Source organism: Mandrillus leucophaeus, unplaced genomic scaffold, assembly GCF_000951045.1.
Source record: "Mandrillus leucophaeus isolate KB7577 unplaced genomic scaffold, Mleu.le_1.0 Scaffold292, whole genome shotgun sequence".
NCBI classification, from domain to species: domain Eukaryota; kingdom Metazoa; phylum Chordata; class Mammalia; order Primates; family Cercopithecidae; genus Mandrillus; species Mandrillus leucophaeus.
Genome location: NW_012103054.1, coordinates 1,622,412 through 1,650,322, shown reverse-complemented (window position 1 = coordinate 1,650,322; position 27,911 = coordinate 1,622,412). Strand labels below are relative to the sequence as shown.

General features: G+C 33.8%; 1 protein-coding gene across 2 annotated transcripts in view; it reads left to right on the top strand.

Moving 5' to 3' along the window:
• The window catches only part of GALNTL6 (polypeptide N-acetylgalactosaminyltransferase-like 6), a 1,310,737-nt gene that overhangs the window by 419,404 nt on the left and 863,422 nt on the right, over window positions 1-27,911 (top strand). For both annotated transcript variants that reach the window (XM_011986093.1, XM_011986094.1), the window contains one exon: window positions 10,973-11,081. In XM_011986093.1, coding sequence (XP_011841483.1) covers window positions 10,973-11,081 — 109 coding nt within the window. The remainder of the gene's footprint in view (window positions 1-10,972; window positions 11,082-27,911) is intronic.

The following is a 27,911-nucleotide window of genomic DNA, read 5'->3' as shown; positions in this document are numbered from 1 at the left end:
GAAGGCAGATAAATATATGTTAAAAAGAAGTTAGCCAAATTAAAATGGATTTATTAATTAGATCTCTTTGCAATCAGAAAATATAATATCTCAGATTAAGCAAGTGTGTGTATATATATATATCAACAGTATATATATATACACACTAGTGTATATATACGTATCCTTCTGTTCTTAAAAATATAGGCAAAAGAATAACCCTTAACTATTTTTTTAAAAAAGTTATTCCTTGGCGTCTATGTTTCTCATTATTAATATGAATTATTTTACTTGTTGATATTTTCAAGACATCAAAGGCAATAAAGTAGAATACATGGCATTGTTATGTAGATGACATCCTTAACACAGAAATGATAAATGCTATCTAGACTTTTGTTTTGTTTTATGACCAAATGCAGATAAATCTTTCACAACATTTATTAATATGCTATTCAATTCCCATATCTATGTTCTATAAAATGAAGTGTTTTAAATTTAAAAAACTTTTTGACGGCAAGCTATAATTATAATAATCGAAGTCGTTTTCCCGTAAGTAAATTATTTTCAGAGTACAGAGTAGATACCAGGAAAACACAGTGATCTATTGTCTCTCATGTCTACAGTTTGTTGAACAAGATATTTTAAATTAAAGCTTGAAAAACGTCTCTGCTGGTATTTGAAATAATTAGCTGTGAAAGTCATGGTCCAAGACCCTTTTAAGATTTAGATTTTAAGTGCTTTTTCTTCTACTTGTCAAGTCTTGACATTTTATCATTTGGTATTCAAGGAAATTGAGACTATTTCCTCCTCCGAACACTGTAGACAAATTATATTTATGCTAGATAGCCAATATAATGCAAAGCAACCTGGTTTTGATATTTGAAAGTATTGGCACTTCTGCCTGAAAAGATGCTTGCTTACCCACATAAGAACCAATATCCATATGTAAGTAAAATAACTTGTGAAATACTTTTTTAGAATTAAATTTTCCAGTGGAAAATATTATATTATACATTCAGCCAGTAAATCCAATTCTCTGTTACAAATTTCTCCTTGTAAGTCTTAGAAATCTTAAATGTATTGTCTCTCAAACTCAGCACATCTCTGTCCTCCTCTGTCCCTTCACAATGATTAAATAACCTAAGAAGATCTCATTGAAGGTAATATTGTATAGTTTCTTTGTTTGTTTTTTTTTAATAGTACACCTGTAGAATGTAAGCTCTTCAAGGGTATGACACTCTGCTTTAGTCACTGATAAATCCCAAGTACCTAAACAGTGCCAGACACACATTAGATACTTAATTAATATTGGTTATATGAATGAGGGCCTCCTTCTACTTGAATATGATTTCCCTCAGAACTGCTGTTTCTTTTGGCTTACCACTCTATCTCTAGTGCAAGAGCAGGCATTCAATAAATACATGTTGAGTGGGCAGCCGAATGGTGGATTGAATAAAATTACATCAGCACTAAAATACTGGTGCTAGAAGGGGAATATGGTATAAATATCCCCTTCCCTATATCTCTAGACAACATATCTGACTTACCAATCACCCATTTTACATGTTAGGTTGGGATACTCCTGAAGAAAAATAAGTTTGTTCAATTTTTTATGATTTACAATGGCTTTATATTTTCATTAAATATTTCCAAAGATTGAATGAGCTTAAAACACCAACTCAGCTATTAGGACAGACAGGCAAAAAACATGTTTGTTTTCAGTCTTTCAAGTACAAAGTTTGGATATTTCAATTGTCTTCACCATTTAGGACAATTTTCTTCAGATAAAAATTTAAAATCATCACTTCAGAAGTCATTTACAATTCCAACAAACTAAAAGTAGTGAAGACCTAATTGAAGACAATATTGAGCTCTTATCTACATTTGTGCACATGTGGCTGATGCAATAATGATTTGGTTTTTGTGAACATGATGATAACTATAGTCAAATTAAGCATATTTATGTAGATGTATTTTAGGAATATGAAACAGATAACTTAGCCATGCTATTATCCAATCATTTCTTAAGTGCATTATAATTTTATATACTCAGTTGTGATTCTGGTTCTTGTACTATCAAGCTGTCTATTTTGTTAGTAGATATGTGAAAGCACCTGGGTAACATACAAGTTGGAGAAAACTAATAACATACAAGTTGGAGAAAACTAACACTCTTTCTTGGTTTCTTTGTCACTATCACCCTTGTTGTGAAAAAAGATCATAGCTTTTTCTACCTAATCCCCATTTCATCTTTCTGTATTATTTGTTTTCCTTTAGTCATAACACAGTGAACTCAGATTAATAAGAAAATAGCATCACAGTTTAAGATAATATTGATTATGGAGAACAACCGAGAATACTGTGTGTTTTCCTTGACAAATTGATAGGGTGGAATTCTAGAAGCACCATACAATATCTTTCTGAAGAAAAATTCAACAGGTTGTAAAACCCAGCCTCAGTGAACCCACAAAACCATAAGTGTTTGAATCACCATCAACAGGGGGATGGACGATTCTAGAAGGTTAATATAATATGTGCCTTTTTTGAAATAATCTTTATTTGCTTTTACGTTTCTACAGAAATGCTATCCACATTCATAATAATTTGTGGAATTTGTGTGTGTGTGTGCGCGCGCACCCTTAGGAATCACAAAGAGAATACTCTTCACCCTTAGGAATCACAGAGAGAATACTTGGAGGAAAAAAAGGTTACCAGAAAATTTGTCATTTTTGTTAAGATGCTGATCTTTTCACTATTTCTACAAGGTATGCAGCTGCATAGCAAGCAGGGATACAGAGGGCTTTCATGCTGAGCTAACAGGTTTCTGTTTTGATGGAAACAAGTAAAAATTATAGTAATTTTGAGGGTCAGTAGCACAACTATCCTACATCATATGCTTAGATGGAAATTTTGTATGTCAGCTGGATTATAACTACTGCTGAGTTCTTAACCCTACTTAATATCAGGCAGGATTTTACCTGGCACTTTCAGTTCATTTCCTTTAACAAAATTACTCTTAATAATGTTATTCTTTATTCTCATGAGAATAGTTTGCTACTTATCTCTCTGGGGTTTCTTACTAACAGAAACTTTTATTTACTAACAATTCTGGCTATGTTATTGAAACTTAAGAGGTAATAATATAGGAGAAAAGGGGATCAACACAAGATGTTTTTTCTTTCCTTTACAGCTACCCAGACATTAGTCATATCTAAACAAGGTGGCATCTTCAGAAATTTCTCACAAGCACACCAAAAAAAAATCATAGAATGATAGTGATCTGACCTCTACCTGTGCAAACAAGTGATGTTTAATCTTTCCATCCACCAAAGAATGAACATCTCATTAAAAAGTAGTTTCAGAATGATGGAAGCAGGAAGCAAGAGATGTAAGAACTCTTACATTATGTTCTTTATTCACATTAATATAGTTATTTAATAGCAAATATTAGTGTGGGTGTGATAGCAACTTTTTCGTTTTTTTTTTTTTTTTTTTTTTTTTTGAGACGGGGTCTTGCTCTGTCGCCCAGGCTGGAGTGCAGTGTCGCCCAGACTGGAGTGCAGTGGCCGGATCTCAGCTCACTGCAAGCTCCGCCTCCCGGGTTTACGCCATTCTCCTGCCTCAGCCTCCCGAGTAGCTGGGACTACAGGCGCCCGCCACCTCGCCCGGCTAGTTTTTTTTTTTTTTTTTTTTTTGTATTTTTTAGTAGAGACGGGGTTTCACCGTGTTAGCCAGGATGGTCTCCATCTCCTGACCTCGTGATCCGCCCATCTCGGCCTCCCAAAGTGCTGGGATTACAGGCTTGAGCCACCGCGCCCGGCCAATAGCAACTTTTTCTTACAAATAAATCCCATATGGAAATATGTATAATAAAAGTGAGCATCACTATATGATAAAATTTCACCCTGTAATTTGTGTGGTCAATGTAAAAGATGTATCATCCAGATAAATGATCTCATCTGGGATGCTGAGGATTAAGGCATTCAGTTTTTTGGTTTTTTTTTTTTTTTAATCCTCAAAATAAAATCAAAGCATTATTTAATTACCATATACCAGAACTGACTCTGCCTCTGACTTTTTCACTTTTGCAGCTCTCTTTACCACCCCGTGTTGTCAATGTTTGTCTTTAACTAGCTATAATGATCTACACACCCACCTTGGGGAATTACTATGCAAGTATCATTAAAATGGTACATGAAAAATCATTTTGTGCTCTCAGACTGTCCAGATACTGATATAAATACAAAGGATAAATTTGCGAGTTCCAGGTCTTGGTAAACTTCATCAAATTTATACCAATAAGAGATAATGCCATCAATTTCTGAGGCAGGGAGTGAATGGGAGTCATGACTAAGACTATGACATAAGCTTGGCCCAAGTTTTCAGACTAGTAACTGAAGGTTTGATATGCCCCAAAGACATAATCCAGCACAATATGTTTTGCAAATATTTTAATTAGTTTAAAATTTTTAAATCAAGATTTTGCATAACACTCATTTCCAGATTCTATTGAAAAATTTTAAGATCTAAATAAGATCTAATATAAGAACTACACTCCTTAGTACATCTTTCTGCCTGCTTCACACATCTGAGATCCTGATCCTGTTTCAGATATGTTTACAAGGCAAGAGCATGGACTGACTAGAAGTTTTAGCAACTGATATCAGTTCAAGGCCTATTTTATTTGGTCAGTATCTTAAAATTGTTAACAATGACACATTTGAGAATTTATTCAGAATGTAAATAACAAGATAATTCTTTCCGCCAAAAAATTTTATGTTCTAATACTAATTTATCAATGTTTGTACATATACAAAAATACAGAAACTCCTCTGTAGATTGTTTGAGACCCATTGCATGTTCTGTAATTGAGTTCTGAGGAAGGAAAGAGATGTTAGAAGAATAATAGAAAAACCTTAATTTCCGCATAATATTTTATTCCATTACTCTTCAGTTAGAGAGCCTTTCTTGACTTCCTGTTGCTCAGTGCATAGAGTTCAGAGACCTGTGTATGATTTTTTTTGTGTGGCTTTACCTGATCTTTCTTGGTTCATTTCTTAACATTTTTCTAAGTGATTTTATCTAATAAAGTTTGAATAAATGAATAATGAGAGAATCAGAAAAAGTCTCCACGTTTGTTTGGTTTTGTAATTCATAAGATTTAAAGACAGACATATTTGGATCAAATTCTAGTTTGCCACTTAATTAGTTACATGATCTTGAAGAACTTATTAATGATATGACCTAAACCTTTCTAAACTCCAGTTTATCACCTGGTTCTTAGTTTTCATGTGGATAAAATTACATAAGAATATACATATGTTTTCTCCTTTTTCCCATACAGTCCTCCATACAGTTAGTTTTCTGGTAGTGTTCCATTTGCTTAAAACATTTCCTAGGTGTCTTCAATATATAAGAACTTAATCATGCCTAATATAAGAATCATACTCATCACAATATTTTGTTAACATCTCCTGTAACAGAGTTTCAACCACATAATTTATTATTTGTTTAATGATTTAAGAGTTCTCTCTGTGACTATGTTAAGATTTTTCAAGGGCAATGGAAATAACTCAACTATCTATAAAAATAGCAGGGATGATGAAAACAATTGGCATTTATATATCAAGTTTTGATAAACCAAGGGCTTTCACACACTTTATCATATATAATATTTACTACTCAAAAAGCCTTGTAATGTGGGTAAGGTAAGTATTGTTCTTGTTACCCTAATTTCATATGTGAGCTGAGAGACCTAGAAGACCTAGAGGACATGCCGATTTTTGCCTATAGTTAGAAACTCTAATTTATATCTTCTGTGCTTTGAATCCAGCGTTTTTCTACTACATCATATTTTCTTCTAAGGAACAAATAGAATCATATGTATATGGTTGATTGTGACAATAAAAGTTCATTGATTGATTTATGAAACCTAAGATAGGTTTTAGAATACAGATAATCTTTTCTTCACAGAGTTTCACAAATGTGTACTTTTATTGTCATCGCATTTGTAGTTATGACAAATAAGTTTGCTCTAATTTAGAGATAAACAAAGTTTTTTGATTCACCAGGGATTTCCAGACCAACAGCCCTTGGGAGGTGCTTTAAGATTACTAAAAGTTTATACCAGTAGCAGGCATCGCCAGAGCCCATCACTCCCTAGAGTAGTACACCCTGGTTTTCATATCCCTTTGAAGACTGTTCTGTCCCCAAAAGGTGCTTGTGTCACATCCCTGACTCCAAAGGGTGTTTTAATTTGTTCCCTCTGGTAAATACATTGCTCTTGAGTAATGTTTTATCCTTGGAAATAGTTTCTTTTGACTTATCTAAAAGGATGTTAGTTTCAATGGACTCTGGGATCCCAGCCCTCATTATTACATGTGGTTTCTACTTAATGGATTCTGTGTCCTCTGTCCCTGATATTTTTTCAAGTTAATTATTTGTAGCAATATCACAATGAATAAAAAGTCCTCAAGGTGAAAAACCGGAATAGTGCCCACAAATAAATGGCCAACCTAATTATGGGTCTGAAATATATGCCGCAAGAAGGTACAATGCTGTTTATATATTTATTTTACAAGGTCATAGATAATGGATCTGTACTATTGTAATCAAACAGAGGACACATGGTACAATCCAAAAGAGAAGCCAATGGGTCTGGGCACTGGAGACTGCTCATGTGAAAGGAAAAGTCAGAATACTTATGCACCATCTACTGGATGGTTAAGCTTTCAAAACCAATGTAATTATATACAAATGCACTGAGATTGATTTAGATGTATTAGGTATGCAAGCATACCTAGTCTTTATATTGGTCATTAGCCCTCAATATGAAAAAGATTCTTCAGTAGATTGTGGTACATTATATGTTAATGAATTTGACTTTTTTTTTTTTTTTAAAAAAGGTGACTATTGTGTCACATTCCAATTCATACGGATTAGAGGTTCTCAACCCATAGAAAGCCTCAGAATCACCTGGTGAATTTGTTAACATACAGATTTCTGTCTCTCTGTTAGTTTCTGATTTACTAGACCTGAGTTGGGAAAAAGGAATTATTTCTAATAAGTTTCCAGGATGGCCGGGTGCGATGGCTCACGCCTGTAATCCCAGTTTACTCAGATGGCTGAGGCACGAGAATTGCTCGAGCCGAGGAGGTGGAGGTTGCAGTGAGTCAGAATTGCCCCACTCCACTTCAGCTTGGGCAACAGGGTGAGACTCTGTCTCAAAAATAAATAAATAAATAAATAAATTAATTAATTAATTAAAATAAAAATAATAATAAAAACTGGTTCCCAGGTAATGCTGATACTGCTGGTCTACGGGTAGCATTGATACCGATAAAAAACATATTAGTGTAGCAAATCCCCCAGATACCCTTTATTAAAGCAGTTTCGGATGGTCTGATTTAGCCTGATTCCCCTACCATTATAAAGTGTTCTGTTGATACTAACACACCTTGCTAGAGCACTAATAGTGGCTGAGAATGTCTAACAATTTTTATTTGAGATTTATGTTTTACATAAAATAATACTTGCAAATAATTTTTTAAATCTCATCATACTATGAAGACTATGGTGGTAACCAGCAATCCTCTTGCCCACCTTCCCTGCTTGCAATTTCTGATACCCAGGGGCAACTATGTCAATCTTTTGTTTTCATTCTGTCGTATGACTCCATATTTATAGATAACGTGTATATTACTGTTCTCTATTTTTCCTATTTTGGTTTCATCTACTGCTTTCCCATTAAAGAAAATATCTATTTAACTGTCTTATTCCAGTCTTTCCCTCAACCTCCAGTATAGTTATGTTAGTTAAGCCAATATTCCGGTTAGATTATTCACATCTGAATCAAACAGTGTGCTATGATTAGGCTTTCTTTTTTATACATTGTTTTTGTTTCTTATAGCCTTATCAATTGGCACACTTTTCATTTGCTTAGTTTTTAACATATATCATTAATTAATTCTAATCTCTTTGGAAGAACTGTAACTCTCATTTCAAGTTTTTTTTAAAGGAAAGAAGTTTGTGTGTGTGTGTGTGTGTGTGTGTGTGTGTGTGTGTGTTTTCCCCCACAGAGGCATCCTTTCTGGAGCTTCTCTCCATTCCGTTATACAGTGGGACTGGAGGATCTCTGAACTTGCTACCATTTTGCCACCTCTCTGCAATGTTGTATTTCTTCCCTCTGTCTCTCATTTTGTTTGTTTGTTTTTCTGTTTCTCAGTAGGGTTCCTTTGACCTTCGTTTTCCAAACTGTCTCTTAATTTTTCTCTCCCTGATATCACATTTTTACATTTCAGGAACTCTCTCTGATTCTCTAAATGCTTCTTTTTAAAATTTCTGTATCTCTGAAGGAACTTTTCTTAAAGTTCTTTAAGAAAATTAAATTTAGAATTTTTGAAGTTTTTATCTGCACCTTATATTGCCTCTGTTTTCTTCAAGTTTGGTATGCTTTTTGTTTCTTTTTGGCCTCTTAATTATATGTTAAAGGCTCTCCGAAATCCCTGGAAATCCTTTGCTGCCTATTCATACTCATGAGTGAAGTCGTGAAAATAGTGACATGAAGTTCTCTGTATACAGAAGGGCTTGCTAATTAAGCTATTTCCCACATGGTTACTGGGCGTGGACCTAGGAACCAGTGACTGTATCTCTTCCAGTTGATTTCAATTCTCCAAGTAGAAATTCCTCCATCTCTTATGTAAGGATGTCAGCTGTGGACTGGCAGCTTTCTGGAGGTCTAGTAAAGGAAGATACCTTCATTAACAATGTTTGATACATAGGCTAACATGGAACCATGATTTTCACTGCAGTTTGACAACCTTGTATTCAACTGTTTCTAGTGGCCTGAGAACATACCATTCACGTTCCAGTCTTCCATGGGTGGGAGTACAGTGGATGGCCCTCAGAATTCACCCCCTTGTTTGAGTGGAAGAGAGAACCCAGAAGAGTCTAACTGCCCCTTATTAAAAATGGCCAATCTTTATCTTTTCACCTTTAACCTAACAATCAGATATATAAAATGTCCCCAGTTTGTACATATTTTGAAAATTCAGTGCCATAAAAAATACTTCCTTCCCAGTAGTTCCCAGCTATTTACAGAAACTTTATGTGAGTTCTAATATCATCTTTCCTGATGCATCTGATGCTTTATTGTCGTTTTCATTTGACTTCTGGAGAGAGTAAATGTTAACTTTTGTGTTCAATTAACTTTTGTTCAATCTGCATTATATTACTACTTATTAAGAATTTGCTATCTTACATGTATCAAAATAAGGAAAATAGAGTGTCCCTGGTACCCAGAGAGAGCTCACACACTGGAGTTTACACAAGAATACCTCCATGTTTCATGCACTGTAAATGCATGGCTGAGACAAAACATGGGTTATGCATTTCGTATTCATTTGATTCTTTAATACTTTCTATGCATAACTGAGTTCTAAAATTTCTAATTATAAGATGATCAATTCAAAAAATGCTTGACTTTTTAAAATGTTTGCTATATATTGCCAAACCTGTACTTTTCCATTTTCTTTTACTTTTACTATGTCATTTTCTATTTACTTTTCCATAACTTTTGTTTCATCTTCCTTTAAAAAATTATCATCATTCCTAATATTTTATATAAATTCACCATAATCTTTGTATATTTGTCCCTCTTTTTTTCTGAGCTCACCAATATTATGAGCAACAAATTCTTTGAAATATGTAGATTATAGTCACCTGATTGGGAAAATATTTTCTCTGATTTTAACTACCTTTTTTAAGGAAAGAATATTATGCCCCATTTTTATCCTTTCAAAACAAGTATATCTTTTATAAACTATGAAGATAGGCTAAAAGTAGATAATTTTTCAAAAGCATAATGGCTATATTATCTAAAACTAAGAAATAAGACATTTTGTATCTTGAAAAGGCTGTTAGAATAAAATTACCTCACTGAAATTATTCATTTTTTGGCTAAATTGACTTTTTCTTTTTGCTTTCTAGAATTTTATTTTCTTCATTCAGTTGATGTATTACTTATTTCCAAAAAAGAACAAAAGAAAAAATAGTATGTAAATTTGAAAACACTTATTTTACATTATCTTGACTACCAGATTGTGAAGATAAATTTTATTCAAAATGATTATTGTTTCTTATTACCAGAAATAAACACCACAAAAAAGAAGTAGCTTCAGCAATGTACACAGAAATAATTTTCACGTTGACATGATAACATATTAGACTTTGGAAAAGCATGAACTGTATTTTGTGACTATAGTTGATGAATGGGTGATAATTTTAACTATAAGTGTAAACATGTACTATGTTTCCAGAAATCTAGATGAGAGACAGTATTTAATAGTTTTTAAGAGCACAGTTTTGGTCTTAACAGAACTGGTCCAAGTCCTGGCTCTGCCACTGTGGTTTACCTCAAGTTATTTTAGTTATTTGATCCTCAGTTTACTCAGCAGAAAAATGGGGATTTACAACCCGAGGCTATCATAAGGATTAAACAAACTTCTATACGCAGAGTATTTAACATAGAACCTGGCACATAGTGAGCATTCAATGAATGGTTGCTAATGTTACTACAAAGCCGTTCAGATATGTTTGATCAAAATAAATAAAACTGTACCAATCCCAAACAAAATTAATTCAATGCAACACCAAAATTGGTAGCACCATCAATATTTACACTTTGGGCAAATAAAAACAGCTAGGCATTTATGCTTACAGGTGACACACTAAATAGTAGTGTCTCTGGATGAAATAAAATAGGGAATGGTAGTTGTTGTGGGAGAGGTGTGCTCTCATTTTAAAGGTTAGAAAAAAAAAGATTTAAAATGTGTATAAATCTGGTCACCAGCGATAGCTTTCTTTTCACTATACACAGAGGATTCACTTATTTAACAGATATTCTTTGATTGCCTATTATGTGCCCGGCTGTGTTTACCTACCATGCAAAAGGAAATACCTCCTTTTTATGCTTGAATACTTTCCTTTTCCACAGACATTTCCACTGGGCCTGGGAGATGGGCAATTCTATTCATGGACAGATGGTTTGAGAAGAAAGGACTGGCATGACTATGAAAGCATTCAGAAAGAGGCTATGCGCTCAGGTATGAAGTTCAGTGTACGCCAAAGTGCTACTTCATTCTCAGCAGTGTCTCATTTGTCACGTAAAGGATCTCTAATTAGCATTTCTTCTGCACACAGTAAAGTATGTTTCATGGGGATATTGGAGGTGATACTAGACAGAACCTAAGTGACTTCAAATTTCAGAGAGAAAACAAATAATGAATAGTCTTTTTAATATTAGCTGCAGTAAAAGTCATTAAAATTTAATAAATATATAGTACTGTATATTCCCAACTGCTTGTTAATAATTTCTAGGGGTATCCTGGGATTTATCAACGAGACTTGACCTGGTAGATATGTATCTTGAGCAAGATTCACTCCTTAGAGCTGAAGTGTATCTAACTGGCAATGCGAAGTATTTAATTTCTACCAACATTTCTAGACACTGGCAGGACGTACAGCAAGCCAGCAGGTCAAGCAGATGGGTTTCTAAGGTTGGCAATAGTTGGAAAAGCAATCAGACAGTTAAATGGAATCAAGTAGGTCTGTTTATTTGTAGCAGAGTTCTAGACTTGTGCTAGAGTTAAAGGACAAAGTAGCAGGAAAGAATGAGTCTTTCCACTTTGGGAGGCCAAGGCGGGCAGATGACAAGGTCAGGAGATCGAGACCATCCTGCTAACATGGTAAAACCCCATCTCTACTAAAAATACAAAAGATTAGCCAGGCCTGGTGGTGGGCACCTGTAGTCCCAGCTATGCGGGAGACCGAGGCAGGAGAATGGCCCAGGAGGTGGAGTTTGCAGTGAGCTGAGATCATGCCACTTCACTCCAGCCTGGGCGACAGAGCAAGACTCCGTCTCAAACAAACAAACAAACAAACAAACAAAAGTTAAGTCTTTCTAGAAGGACTTAAAGATTAGGTTGTTGTGAACAGAAATTCGGAAGGGTATGTAAGTAGAAATCCAGTGAAAGTGAGTAACTCATGATAGGAAATGCATATTCTTTTGTTCAGCCAAGTAAGTTATTTTCTCAGTGAGGATGTCACAGAAATAGAGCAGCTAAAGTTTGGTAAAGACATCTCAGCAGCCATGAGACACTGCATTCAAGGTCAAATCAGCAGCCAAATTATGACTAGCCACGGTGTGAGGTCCTCTTACTCAACTAGAGTTAGGAACAAAATTGTTCTGGGCTGTGAAATGTTCGTAGCTCTGTATCAGATATGGCTGACTTAATTACAGTCTTTTTTATTTTCTTCCATTCCTTTTCTTCAAAAAAAAGGCCTGCCCCACGCCCTATCCTCAACTTTATTAAAGCAGCTTATTCCAAAGATGTTCCCTGTTTTCAAAGAATCAACTTCTTCCAGGTTCTATCATCTTTCCACCTTAGCAGTGACCCCATGAATGGTCGTGAAAGTGAGTTCCTTACCAGCATCCTCACTTTTCTAGTACTTTTATCTTTTTCCTCTATTTGCTTGATCAACCCTGTATTAATCCAACTACTTGTTTCTCCTTATGACCCCAGGATGCTCAAGTTTTTTGGAATGTTTTCATAATCTTACCAGTTGAATCTTCCACAAGTTAATAATAATAATAAAATTGCCCAAATTTATTGAATGCGTGTTTTCTACTAAGTACTTTGCATATGTATTTTATTTAAATCTCAGAATAACTCTGATAGGTATCCCAAATTAAATAAAATTGAGTTCCTATGAATTTATTAAATTTTATCCAAGTTCAAGCAGCTAATAATTTGCAGCTCTGGATTAAGAACGAGGTCTTATCATGGTCCATTATACTCCACTGTTAAATAATAATATTTGGACAATATAGAGTAATGGCAAGGACACAATAGGAGAAAGACACACCTAGGTTCAAATCCTAGCATTTCCATACAGGCGCTGTGGCGAATCAATTTCTGTTTCTGATATTCTACTTTGTAGAATTTATTTAAGGATTAAAGATAATATACCTACAGTAATTGTCCAATTATTTGGACATATTGGAAACTCGACTAATGATAACTGTAATTATTAATCCATCTAAGTTACTTTAACATGAATTGGCATGCCTATCCTTTGCTTGTACTAATGAGTTTTGAATGCAAAATCCAGTGCTTCACATTTATATATGCTCCATACCACCCTTTCCACCTCCTGAATAAACTTGTCTTTTCTATCTTCATCTTTACTTGGACCAAGGGAAAACTGATCTACAAAAGAAATTGGTAATATCACAAGTTTTTAAGTACAAATTCTTTGTGTAATTAAAAAGCTTTTAAATAGTAGAATTTTTTTTTCACTGGAGGATATATGATAAATTTATACACTAAAATTTATTTTTATACAATGCAATATATCATAAAGAAAAATGTATTAAAACATACATGTGTGTACACACACACTCAGGTACAGAGTCAAAATCAAATAACATCTGTATATTTCATATGTAGGACAAGAAAAAGGATCATTTGTGCCATTGTGTCCCCTCCAAGACTTTAATTTTGTGTTTACTCTATTATTTTTCGCTGTAGTTTTTACTGCCAGTGTATTTATCCTGAATCAAATACTGGTAAGTTTTGCCAGTGTTTGACCTTTATCTAAAAATTTAATTTTACTGTATGACTTTCTTCTTTCACTCAAAAATATTTTTGAGATTTATCTAGATCAATGCGTGAAATGTTGGTTCATTTTTACTGTTGTTAAATTTTCTGTAACATTGTCCTCTTGGTGGGCCTTTGAATAGTTTTAGTTGTTGTGTATAATGCTGCTATAAGTATTCTTGTGCATGGTTCTGGGGTAGAGACAATATTTTATTAAGGTACATATTTAATAGTAGATTTGTATGTCTAGAGAATGCACAGTTGAACTTTATTAGGGCATGACTAGCTGCCAAAATTGATACACCAATTTCATTTCAATCAGTAACGGATAGAATTCTCATTGCTGTACGTCCTTGTGAATATTTGAAATTGTCTGACTTTTTCCCCAAATTTGGTGATATGAAATAGTCTCTCACTGTTACTTAGATTTGCATTTTATTAATGCAAACACATTAAAATGTGGTTGATATCTTTTTTATGCTTTTGGGCCATTTGTTCTTCCTTTTTGGTAAAGGTCCTATTCATTTCTGTTTCCATCTTTTGAATTATTTGCTCCACGCAGTGTTCTTGATTTATTTTAAATTATATCCTTTGGTGGTTATATTTAGTGACAAGAACTTATCCTACATTTTGTAGACTATTTTAAAAAATCTCTTTATGTATGGTTTAATGAATAGTTTTCCATTTTGAGATAGCCAAATTCAGCAATCATTTGTAAAAGATAGGTCATACTGATGTTCTACATTGTCTTTTAAAAATTTGATAATTTTGGCTGGGCACAGTGGCTCACACCTGTAATCCCAGCACACTGGGAGGCAGCTGAGGGAGGATTGCTTGAGCCCGGGAGTTTGAGAGCAGCCTGGGAAACATAGTGAGACCTCATCTCTACAATTAAAAAAATATATATATTCTTCCAGGTGTGGTGACATGTGCCTGTGGTCTCAGCTACATGGAAGGCTGAGGCAGGAGGATCACTTGAGCCTGGAATTTGAGGCTGCAGTGAGCTATCCAGCCTAGGCTGGAAACCCTGTCTCTAAATAAATAAATAAATAAATAAATAAACTTGATAATTTTACATTTTACATTTGGGTCTTAAATACACCTAGTGTTCATTTTTATATGATGTGAGGTAGGGATCCAATATTTATTTAGTTTTTATTCACTTAACCAATTATTAGCAACATTTATTAAGAAATTTGTCTTTCCTTCCATTGCTGTGAACTATTGACTCTATTATAAATTAAGTTCCCATATTTGTGTGTTCTCCTTCTGGGTCCTTAATCTTGTTCTATGAGTAAAAATCCCTGTGCTAATGCCACAATAGCTAATGTACTATATCTTTATTACAGCTATTAATAGCTGGTATAGCTCACCAAAAAAGAGCTACATTCTTGCTCTTCTTTTTGTTGTCATTCTTACATTGTATTCTTCCTTAAAAGTTTGTATTCAGTTTTAAATTTCACATTAACATACGAAGATACGCACAAAAAAGTGGGAATTTTTGAATTGTGTTTAGCCTATGGATGAATTAGGGGATTATTGATATTTTCCAATATAGAATAGTCTATTCTATGGTACATTATTATATTTATTTGCTACTTCTTTATTATATTTAAGGATGGCTTTGTAATTTTGTTCTCAGATTATGTTTAGTATTAATCTTAGTAAACTAATATTATATTGATTTTGTTCACATAACGATTATATTGAAATTCCTCATTGTTTGTAATTGTAATATAGAAATGTTAATAACTCTTAACACTGATATGAATTTAGAAAATGTTCTAAGCTTTTCTATTAATTCAAAACATTTACCAATAGTTTATTTTGGATTTTCAAAATGTAGACACTCATATTTGCTAGTAATGACAGTGATTTTAAAAATGTTTTTTTCTATTCTAGACCTATAATTTTAGTTTTAGTTTTCTCCTGTTATTATAATTGCTAAGAACTGCAGTGTAACATTGAATAGTTGGTAATAATGGCTACTTCTGGCATTTTATGATTCTCACAAAAGGAATTTAAGTGCTCATTTTGAGATTTTTATCTGCCTGTCTATTGTTAGATCAATTTATCTAATGTAAATACATTTTATCATGTTTATTAACACAATACAAATACATTATGCACTTTAACAAATACACTTATGTTACTTCTGAATCTGTTTTGCTGAGAGTTTGTGACTTTCTTTTAACCTGAAGGAATGCTGATTCTATTAAAAGTTTTCTGTTCATTTGCATTTATTAACATAGATAAGATAAATTTTCTCCTTTAATCTGTTATTTGGTTAAATTATATCTGTTGCTTTTCTAACAGAAACCAAATTTGTAATTCTAGATTAAATCTTTCTTTTTTTTAATAACTATATTTGATTTGTTAATATTTTGTGTGGCATTTTCAAATCTTTACCTATGAATTAATATTGGCCCCAAATTTTCTATTCTTATCAAGTCTTTGTCAAGTTTTGGTAACAGTATAATTACAGCTTCATAAAATGACTATTTAATACTTGCTGTTTTTTATACTTCATAATTGTTTGTTGTAAACTAAAATTATTTCTTTAGTGATCATTATGGATTTTTTTATGGATGAAGCTCTGTTGACCTGAACTTTCCTTGGAGCATACGTTTTTAACCACTTGGCTAACATTTTATGTAGTTAAAGTAGTAGTTGATTATATCTGTTTCTTCTGGAACTAATGGTATTCTTCTAGTAATTTGTCCATTATATCTAAATGTTTATATATATTAACACAAATTTATTTACCTATTCTTATGTCCTCATAAGATTTTTGTAATGCCTGCGATGCTTAAATTTATATACTTTTTTCAGATTTTTTTTTTCTGCTTTCTTAATCTATTTCTACAAAAATTTTTCAGTTTTTTTATTTGTTTGTTTGTTTGAGATGGAGTCTCACTCTGTTGCCCAGGCTGGAGTGCAGTGGTGTGATCTCGGCTTACTGCCACCTCCACCTCCCCTCAAGTGATTCTTCTGCCTCAGCCTCTCGAGGAGCTTGGACTAAAGGCACGCACCACCACGCCTGGCTAATTTTTGTATTTTTAGTGGAAACAGCGTTCTACCATGTTGGCCAGGCTGGTCTCGAACTTCTGACCTCTGGTGATCCACCCAACTTGGCCTCCCAAAGTGCTGGGATTATAGGCATGAGCCATTGCCCCAGGCCAAAAATTTGTCACTTTTATGACTTACTTCAAAAGCCAGTTTTTGTCTCTGTTCATTTATTTTATTTTTCTCCAATTTTTTTCCGACTTTTAAAAAATTTTGTTTGCACTAACTTTTTTATTTTTCACTTTTAAACTTTCAACATTTAGTTTTGTTTCAGGGGATATGTGTGCAGGTTTGTTACAAGGGTATATTGCATGATGCTGAGGTCTGGAGTATGATGGAACCTGTTACTCCGGTTCTGAGCATGGAGCCCAGTAGGTAGTTTTTCAGTACTTGCCCACTCCACTCCTCATGCCCCGTAGTTCCTAGTATCTCCTATTCCCATCTTTTTGTGCAAGTATGCCCAGTGTTAACCCATAAATGGGTTAACTCCCACTTATAAGTAAGAATATGTAATATTTCATTTTCTGTTTCTGGGTTAATTTGCTTAGGATAATGACATCTAAGTGCATCCATGTTGCTGCAAAGGACATTATTTCATTCATCATTATGGCCGCATAGTATTCCATGGTATACTTAAAAATAAATTTATACCTCCTAATTTCAGTCATTTTTCTATTGTAGAATAAGCATTTGGGAAACTAAATTCCCCTCTAAATATTACTTTAACTACATTGCACTGCTCTGTGATCCAGTGTTCCACATTGTATTTGTTTTTCTTTCAATATCTTTTGGAATGTCTAGCCCACTTAAAAAGCGCTGAAACTATCTTAAAATAAGAAAATTCAGAAACTCTTTCCCAGTGAAATCTCACTAATCTTTGTAAAAGTATATTAGCATGATAGGCACATGCATTTCATTACATAATTTGTTAGTGTTTTCATTAATGTTGTTACATTTATGTTTTGTTCTGGTAATTACAGCTCTGTGGAATATTTGGTGATTTTTGAGATATCAGATACTTTATTTTATTTTGTTTTACTTTTAATTTTAGGGATACATTTGCAGGTTGATTCTATAGATAAATTGCAAGTTGTGGGAGTTTGGTGTACATGTTGCTTCATCACCTAGATAATAAACATAGTACTCAATAGGTATTTTTTTTGATCCTCAATCTCCTCCTATCTTCATCCTCATGTAGGTCTTAGTGTCTATTGTTCCCATCTTTGTCTATGTGTACTCAAGGTTGAGTTCTCACTTATAATAAGAATATGCGATGTTTAGTTTCCTGTTCCTGCTTTAGTTCACTTAGGATAATGGTCTCCAGCTCCATCCATGTTGCTGCAAAAAAACATGATTTCGTCCTTTGTTATGGCTTACATAGTATTCCATGGTACATATTTACCACATTTTACTTATCCCGTCTACCACTGATTGGCACCTAAGTTGATTCCATGTCTTTGTTATTGTGAATAGTGCTGCAATGAACATACACATGCATGTGTCCTTATGGTAGAATGACTTCCTTTGGGTGTACACCCAAAAATGGGATCACTGGGTTGAATGGCAGTTCAGTTTTAGGTTCTTTGAGTAATCTCCAAAATTCCACAATGGCTGAAGTAATTTATATCCCCATTAGCAGTGATTAGTGATCACTAATGATGAGTAACGTTGAACATTTTTTTTTTCATTTACTTGTTGGCTATTTGAAAAGTGTTCATATCCTTTGCCCACTTTTTAATGAGTTTGTGTATGTTTTGCTTGTTAAATTGTTTAAGTTCCTTATAGATTCTGGATATTAGACCTTTGTCAGATGCATAGTTTACAAATATTTTCTCCCATTATGTGTGTCGTCCGTTTACTGTGTCAATAGTTTTCTTTGCTGTGCAGAAGCTTTTTTGCTTGATTCAGTAGCATTTGTCAATTTTTGGTTTTGTTGCAGTTGTTTTTGATGTCTTCATCATGAAATATTTGCCAGAGCTTAAGTCTAAAATGGTATTTCCTAGGTTTTCTTCAAGGATTTTATAATTTTAGGTTTTGCATTTGAGCCTTAATCCATCTTGAGCTGATTTTTGTATATGGTGTAAGGAAGGGGTCTAGTTTCAATCTTCTCTGTATGACTAGCCAGTTATCATAGCACCATTTATTAAGTAGGGAGTCCTTTCCCCATGCTTGTTTTTGTCAGCTTTGTCAAAGATCAGATGGTTTCAGGTGTATGGCTTTATATCTGGGCTCTCTAGTCTGTTCCATTGGTCTATGTGTCTATTTTATACTAGTACCATGCTGTTTTTATTACTGTAGCCTTGTAACATTGTTTGAAGTCAGATACTGTGATGCCTCCAGCCTTGTTCTTTTTGTTTAGGATTGCTTTGGCTATTCAGGCTCTTTTTTAGTTTCATATGAATTTTAAAATAGCTTTTTTTAGTTCTGTGTTTAGTTTTATTTAGTTAGTGAAGAATGTCATTGGTAGTTCAATAGAAATAGCATTGAATCTGTAAACTGCTTTGGGCAGTATAGCATTTTAACAATATTCATCCTGCCTATCATGAACATGGAATGTTTTTCCATTTGTTTATTTCATCTATGATTTCTTTGAGCAACGTTTTGTAATTCTCATTGTAGAGATCTTTCACCTCCCTGGTTAGCTTTATTCCTAGGTATTTTATCTTTTTTATGGCTATTGTGGATAGGACTGCATTCTTAATTTAGCTCTCAGCTTGGATGTTGCTGGTGTATAGAAATGCTACTAATTTTTCTACATTGATTTTGTATCCTGAAACTTTGCTGAAGTTGTTTATATGATCTAGGAGCCATTGGCAGAGAATGGGGTTTTCTAGTTACAAAATTATATTGACTGCAAACAGGAATAGTTTGAATTCCTCTCTTTGTATTTAGATGCTTTTTATTTCTTTCTCTTGCCCAATTGCTCTGACTAGGATTTCAGTACTATATTGAATAGGAGTGATGAGAGAGGGTATCCTTGTCTTGTGCCAGTTTTCAAGGGTGGTGCTTGCAGCTTTTGTCTGTTCTGTATGATACTGGTTATGGGTTTGTCACAGATGGCTCTTATTATTTTGAGGTATGTCCTTTCGATGCCTAGATTGTTGAGGATTTTTAATATGAAGGAAAGCTGAATTTTATTGAAAGCCTTTGCTGAATCTATTGATATGGTTATATAGTTTCTGTTTATAGTTCTCTTTATGTGATTAATCACATTTATTGATTTGCGTATGTTGAACCAACCTTGTATCCCAAGGATAAAGCTTACTTGATCATAATGGATTAGCATTTTGATGTGCTGCTGGGTTCAATTTGCTAGTATTTTATTAAGGATTTTGCATCTATGTTTATCAAAGATATTAGCCTATAATTTTCTTTTTTGTTTTGTCTCTCTACTGGTTTTGGTATCAGGATGATGCTGGTCTCATAGAATGAGTTAGGGAAGAATGTCTCCTACTCAGTTTTTTGGAATAGTTTTAGTAAGAATGGTACCCGTTCTTCTTTACATGTCTGGTCGAATCTGGCTGTGAATCCATCTGGACATGGGCTTTCCCTGGTTGGTAGCCTTTTTTCTTATTCCGTTTCAGAATGAATTATTGGTCTATTCACGATTTGAATTTATACCTGGTTCAGTTTTAATAGGCTGTATATTCCCAGAAATTTATCCATTTCTTCTAGGTTTTCTAACTTGTGTGCATAGAGGTCTTTGTAGTAGTCTCTGGAGATTTTTTGTATTTCCGTGAGATTGTTTGTAATGTCAGCTTTGTCATTTCTGAATATGTTTATTTGGATATTCTCTTTTTGTCTTTATTGATCTTGCTAGTGTTCTATCTTATTTATTCTTTCAAATAACCAACTTCTGCTTTCATTGACCTTTTGTATGTTTTTTTATGTCTCAACTTCATTCAGTTCTACTCTGATTTTGGTTATTTCTTGTCTTTTGCTAGCTTTGGGGTTGGTTTGCTTTTGTTTTTCTATTTCCTCAGGTGTGATGTTTGGTTGTTAATTTGAGATCTTTCTAACGTTTTTGTGTGAGTGTTTAGTATTATAAACTTTCCTCTTAATGCTGCGTTGTGTGGTTAATTTTAGGATATGTGCTATGTGCTGATAAGAAAGTGTATTATTTTGATTTTGAGAGGTGAGTTCTATAAATATCTGTTAAGTCCATTTGATCACGTGTTGAGCTTAGAATGCTGAAAATAGATGACCAAACTCTTCTGTCTTATGAGGTTTCCGCTGAAAGTTCTGCTGTTAGCCTTCTAGGGCTCCACTTGTAGGTCACCTGCTTCTCTTTATCTGCATTTAATATTTTTGCTTTCATGTTGACCTTGGAGAATCTAATGAGTATGTATCTTGGGGTTCTCTGCATTTCCTGAATTTGAATGTTGGCCTCTTGTGTGAGGTTGGGGAAATTTTCATGAATGACATCCTCAAATATGTTTTTCAAGTTGCATACTTTCCTTTTTTTCTTGGGACACCAGTGAGTCATAGATTTGGTCTCTTGACATAATTCCATGTTTTTTGAAGTTTTTGTTTGTTGTTTTTTATTCATTTTTTATTTATTTTTGTCTGACTAAATTAGTTCAGAGGACCAGTCTTACAGCTCTGAGAGTCTTTCCTCAGTTTGCTCTCTTCTGCTGTTAATATTTGCAATTGTGTTGTAAAATTCTTGTTGTAGTGTGTCTTTCAGCCCTATCAGATCAGTTTGATTCTTTCTTTAAATGGCTATTTTGTCTTTCAGTTCCTGATCCATTTTGTTGTAATCCTTAGATTTCTTGGATTGAGTTTTGAGTTCCTCCTTAATTTCCATAATTTTCATTCCTATCCATATTCTGAATTCTATGTCTGTCATTTCAACCATTTTAACTGGTTAAGAATCCTTGCTGGGGAGCTACTGTGGTCATTTGGAGGGAAAAAAAAAAAAAAAAAAAAGACAACTGGCTTTTTGAGTTGCCAGTGTGGGGAAATTAAAAAAAAAAAAATCTCCAAAAAAAAAGACACACTGGCTTTTTGAGTTGCCAGAGTTCTTGTGCTGATTCTTTTTCATCTGTGTGGGCTGATGTTCCTTTAACTGTGGTGTAATTTGATTATAATCAGTTTACTTTATTTCTGGAAATTTTCAGAGGGTCAAGGTTTTGTTATGGGTCTTTATTTGTAGCTGAATTCTTGTCTTAGTTTTACAGGGTGTGAGTTAGCAAAATATTTTTGCTATTGAAGTTTGGTCTGTGATCCAGTAGATGATTCTTAAGTGTAATGGCTAGTAGGCTGGTAGGCAGGCTTCACTCAGTCCTGAGGCTCTTCTGTGATTTCTCACATTTGTAGCCACCTTAGTTCCCTTCATTTACTTGAAATAATTGTTTTTAATAAATAGGTGGTATACATAGTGGAAGGCATGTTGTTAAACACTAGAGGTGAGTAATCAGAAAAACATGTTATTTCCACCTTTGAGGAAATGGAGATTTCTTGAATTAAGAAAAAAAAATGTAAAAGGAGCAATTGAAAGACAGGCCTTAGGACCTTATGAGTAGCATCAGGATTCTCTTCTGGCATATCTGTGCCCTTAGAGTTAAACCAAACTGTAAAGATTATTCACATTTATTAATGTTCAAAGAAATCCAGAGTTTTTATTATTTCATAATCTTACACCTCATTATTTTGGTGTTAGCATTGGCCAAACCAATTTATTGGTAGAAGAAGGGTATAAAACCCAGCACTGCAGGAGCAGGAAGGCTTCCAAAGTGAGGTAAACCAAATATTAAGGCGTTAAGGCATATGCTAACATCAGTTAAGAGTTATGCTTTTATCTAGTTAACTCTGATTTCTCATTCTTATGAGTAGCCACTAACCTAGTCATACCTTAAGCATTATATTCTTTTTTCTAACCTTATATTTTCTATGTGTAATGTCATTATAGTTCATTTAACTAGTTTTATATTTTATCTTTTAACAGTTTAACTGCACCTCTCAGCTGTAGATTATCACAAAATAGATTAGCATGTTCTTTAATCTTCATCAAATTATTAATAAAAGTTGAATGAAAAGAATTTCAATACAAATTCCTTTGATACAATATAAAAGAGAATGTACATTTTGATATTGGTTCATTATTCAATGTACTTTGAATATAATTATAGTAACTGAAGAGCTATCTAGCTGACATTTCTCCACATATAATTTTTTTTTTTTTTTTTTTTTTTTTTTAAGACGGAGTCTCGCTCTGTCACCCAGGCTGGAGGGCAGTGGGGCGATCTCAGCTCACTGCAAGCTCCGCCTCCTGGGTTTATGCCATTCTCCTGCCTCAGCCTCCCGAGTAGCTGGGACTATAGGTGCCCACCACCTCACTCGGCTAATTTTTTGTATTTTTAGTAGAGACTGGGTTTCACTGTGTTAGCTAGGATGGTCTTGCTCTCCTGACCTCGTGATCTACCCGTCTCAGCCTCCCAAAGTGCTGGGATTACAGGCTTGAGCCACTGCGCCTGGCCATAATTTTTTTTAAGTAACACATTTCTGAAATAAAAGTAAACTCTGCCTATGGCATTTTATGGAACTATAGATCTAACAAATTGTGCTGGGAGTTGAGAGGGGAAATGCAATTGCTTAGATAAGTGTTTTTTAAATATATGATGTTCCCTATTTATCGTAACTTCCTTTTATAAGTGGTAAAAACATACATTTTAAATAATCCGTTCAGAGGTATGTGTGTGTGTGATGTGTATGTGTTTTATAAAATCATCATATCACTGATACATATTTCTAGAAAGCATTTGTTTTTAGTTTTGAACTTTAAAATTTTGTTTTTAGTTTAACTCAAAATATTGTCACTGCATTTGACACTTGTTTTTGGATTAAAATATGAGTGAACTCAACATTTTTAAAAAGCTGGTTTAAACCCTTCTATATGATCTATTTTGTTGAAACAATTTATACTCTCATCTAATCAATATATGTATTCCACGATAAGCCTCAGGAATTCCATGAAATTATGTCTTTTTACTACTTCAATTTGTCTTAATTAGTCATCCTGGTAAGTTTGAATATCCGAGGCTTTATTGAGTCTTCTGTCATTTTATTCATTTACTAAGTCAAGATATACTTTTAAATGCCAAATACTGCATCAAGTTCTGGAAGGAAATTTTAGAAAAAAAGTAACTACAGTGGTTCTTAAAAAGGATAAGGCATTGTGAGAGGAGCCCTCGCTGTTTATTGACACTGTGGCCATTCTGATGCAAACCACCAGTGTCTCCTGCCTAAACTATTTCAGTAAGTATCTTAATGGATCTTGCTCCAGAGCTCTTCAAATAAAAGTCAGAATGATCTTCTGAACATATATAATCAGATCATTTCACTCCTCTGCTCAAATGCCTTCAAAGGCTGTTAATCGTATTCAAAAATAAATCCAAGTTTATTCCACAACCCGTAAGGCCCAACGTGATCTATACCTGACCCATGTCTCTGACCTCAGCTCTTACTGATTTGTGTTCAGTTTCTCCACTGGCCACAATGGCCTCCTTGTTCTTCCACAAATGTACTAAACATGTTCCAGCAATTTTTCACTTCCTGCTCTTGCTGCTTTGAGCACTTTTCATACGTATCTTCACAAACCTACTTGCCCCTTCCTTAAAGTCACCAGATCATATGTCCCCAGTTTAGAAAGGCCTGCCAATCACCATATTATCATATGTGGACATAGTTACTCTTATTCACTCTCTATCCTTTTACTCTGCTTACAGTTTCTTTCTAGCAAGTATCTTCCTATCTATATTTACACAGGTGTATTTATGTTCAATGAATCAAAATATATGATTTCATGAAATATAACCACTTGTCCAAGGGCTTTAAGTCACAAGATGGTCTTGAATCATTTGAACTGTGCTTTTGGAATAACAGCAATCCTACATTAGGAAAGTATCCTGAGAACCTGCCACAACATGGTGGTTGTTTTCCTCTTTTGGAATTGCTTCTCATTTCCTCTTAAATCTCATGATTGAAGTCACTAAGGGGTTTTACTAATTGCTGCAAATTGCCATAGCAATACATTTAAAGTATATGCATTGAAACTCCATTCGAGAAGTGGGAATTTACCATGCTTTAAATGATTAACGATAGGCTTTCCTAAGTTCCTTTAAAAAGCATCTCACTTTAGTGCTGATCAGGGACCTGTTTTGCTCCAAAATGTCTTTATTCTCCATAATTGAACAAGACTGTGAACTAAACAGAATGAGAAGCAGAAATGTGCACCATTTGGGTGAGACTAACTATGTTGCTTTCAGAAAGTAAAAATAGCAACCATTGCTATGGCTACAAAGGGTTTCTGGTCATCTTTTACTGAAGCCTCATGTCTCTTAAAAATATTATCTGGCACCCTTTTTATTACTATCCACAATGTCACATTATTTATTGTTAATAGTTGACTATAATTTAAACATCTAGGATGTGCTCTCAATAAATGTCATAATGAGATTTGTTGGGAAGTGGTCAACTTTGGGGGGTATTACCAAAACAATATTCATTATTATTCATAAGGTTAAAATTAAATTTTAATGAAATATTTCCTTTGTCAGTCATTGAATAATAATGAAAATGTAAAATGGAAATGAAAAGAGACTGTGAGCATTCTGTTGAGATGTATCATTTAGCTGTCTAAAATTAGAACACAACTTAGCTGAAACTAAACTGAATGATAATTATTTAGAGGAAAAATCCCTTCAATCTTAAAATAAAAAACAGCAGTGTAGAAATATCTCAGGAGATTTATTAAACTGCAATCTGTTTATATTAAAAGATATAAATAATGCCAGCTTTTAAACAGAATTCAATTTAACTATTTGTTGCAAAACTCATAATATCTCTCTTTAGAAATATCAACTTCCTATGGGCAAGTATGCATAAGATTATTTTGCCTTATTTTTCCCACTAGTTAAAATGTGGTTGAATAATAGCAACTATCACAGATTTATTTGTTAATTAAACTTCCTGGGCTTTAGTGTTTGTCTTTCATATAGAATATGAAGGATATTTATATCGTCACATAACACTGATTGCTGTGCCTATATGACTGTAACTTGAAGCAACTATCATGTTTTCTCATGCCATCAAATCTATTCAATTGATACACAGTCTCTCAAAAAATTTTTCACAAGGAGATCTATATAAACATATTTCAAGTAGAGCTATGTCGCTTTGCTTCAGGATTTACATTACAAGACAAACATGTTGGGAGCTTCTCCCCCAAATCTTTTATCCTTTTATTGTATTTATGCTTTTGCAAAAATCCCTTTCATATGGTAGTAGTTGTGATTGCTATCAAATTGTTTCTAGATGTAAATGCCCCACATTTGTGAGGAGTCATATGAGTAGATTATAACCCTTGATCATGAAGAAACAAGAAAATATTCTGCTGAAGGAACACGGTATCTGGTAAGAGTCAGGAAGAAAAAGATCAGAAGCATCTAGTAAAGCAAAGGATTGGAATATAAATTATTGCACACACTAAAGTTAAATTGACTTCATGTCTGCCATTCATTTTCCTGAGGTCTTTTGCCCAATTTTATTTTTCCTAGGTTAACTAATTCCTGCATGGTTGTTAAATGAGGCCAAAATGTAAATTTGTATTTTCTACTGATTTGCCACACAGAAAACTCTAATACCCACCGTACCTAATGTTTTTACCTCAGCTCAAGTGCTAATCTTTCTGCTAATAGTAGCTCTGCTCTTGAAATTCCGTGAAGTTAGATTTGCCACTGTTGCCATGGACTTGATGGGAGGAGCTAAAGTCATCCTTACATTTAGAGTTATAGTTTACATACCAATGTAGCATGTATATAAACACGTTCTGGGAAGAAAAGTAAGAACTAAAATTAGAGAACAAATTTTTGATGACTGGGACTATGATGTCACCATTATGACATTAACAAAGTTTTGCAACATGTTAATGCTGTATTTACAGAGAGTCTCCCATGATTTGAGAGACGGTGATTCATTCAAGCCCAGATTATCATTAAAGCAAAGCATTGCATTTTAGACATAACTTTATAGAGATCCAAGTGAGTACTTGAACATCCTCCAAAATTCATATCCAAGATCTGGCACAAATTTGTCAGTGATGAGTTATGGGCCTTCTTGGCTCCATTACCTAATGAGTGCTATAGAGGAAATGTGTGTGTTTACCCACTAGAGAAGGAAAAGTGCCAGCTCCGGAGCCTGATGGCAACACTTTCGAGAGGCTGACTTCAGAGCCACAATGCCAGTTTGACTTGATGCTCTTTGCCTGAGTAGCAGTGGGTTTTGAGCAGCTTTCGTGCCAGACAAAAACAACTGTTCCTTCTGAGACTCTGCAATCACAAAAACATAACATAGAGGGTCCTCCAGAAAGGGAGAAACTCAGAACTGAGATCATACTAATTTAAAGGAAAATTTCTCTGCCAAAACATATGTATGATAGACTTGCATTGTTTATGAAACATAGATACTATAATAAGATGAAAAAATAAGATTTAATGGATAAAAATTTTAATACAGTGTTTGGTGTACTGATGTGAAATGACCAGGAGAGCAAAATAGAATTAGCATTACTAGGCATTTCATTTGATAATGATTTACCTTTCCATGATGACCAACTGAGCCTTAGGGATCCAATTTTATTATTGGGCTAGAATAACTAGATTAATTTAATTGACATTAACCCAGATAGCAATCTAATAGTATTTGGTCATGGATAATAATTGTGATACCAATATTATGAGTAGTATCCCTTTATGCATATATATTTTTTTGTTTTAAGAAATAATCATTAAATAATAACTTTTGAAATTGTGGCAAAAGTTTACAAAGAAATTATTGGATTGATATTTAATTTTAGTGATTATTTTATAATAGAAATACATGTATGCAACTTCATAAAATACTTTATAAAACTTCTGGCAAATACACCACAAATATTTTTATAATCTAAACAAAAGCATTAAATGCATTATCCAAAATTGGGATGTCAGTGTCACACTTATAGCAAAAATCTAGTATGGTTTACCACAAATCCTTTACTTTCTTACATGCTGCTTTCATGTTTCTCACCAAAACTCTATGAGGTGTAAAAGGTCAAATATTAATTCTATTTTAACATGAGAACAAATTCAGAAAATTCATGTTTTAAGTTACATATATATGAAGCCAGGTGATTTATTTTTATATATATATATATTTGTTCTGAGACAG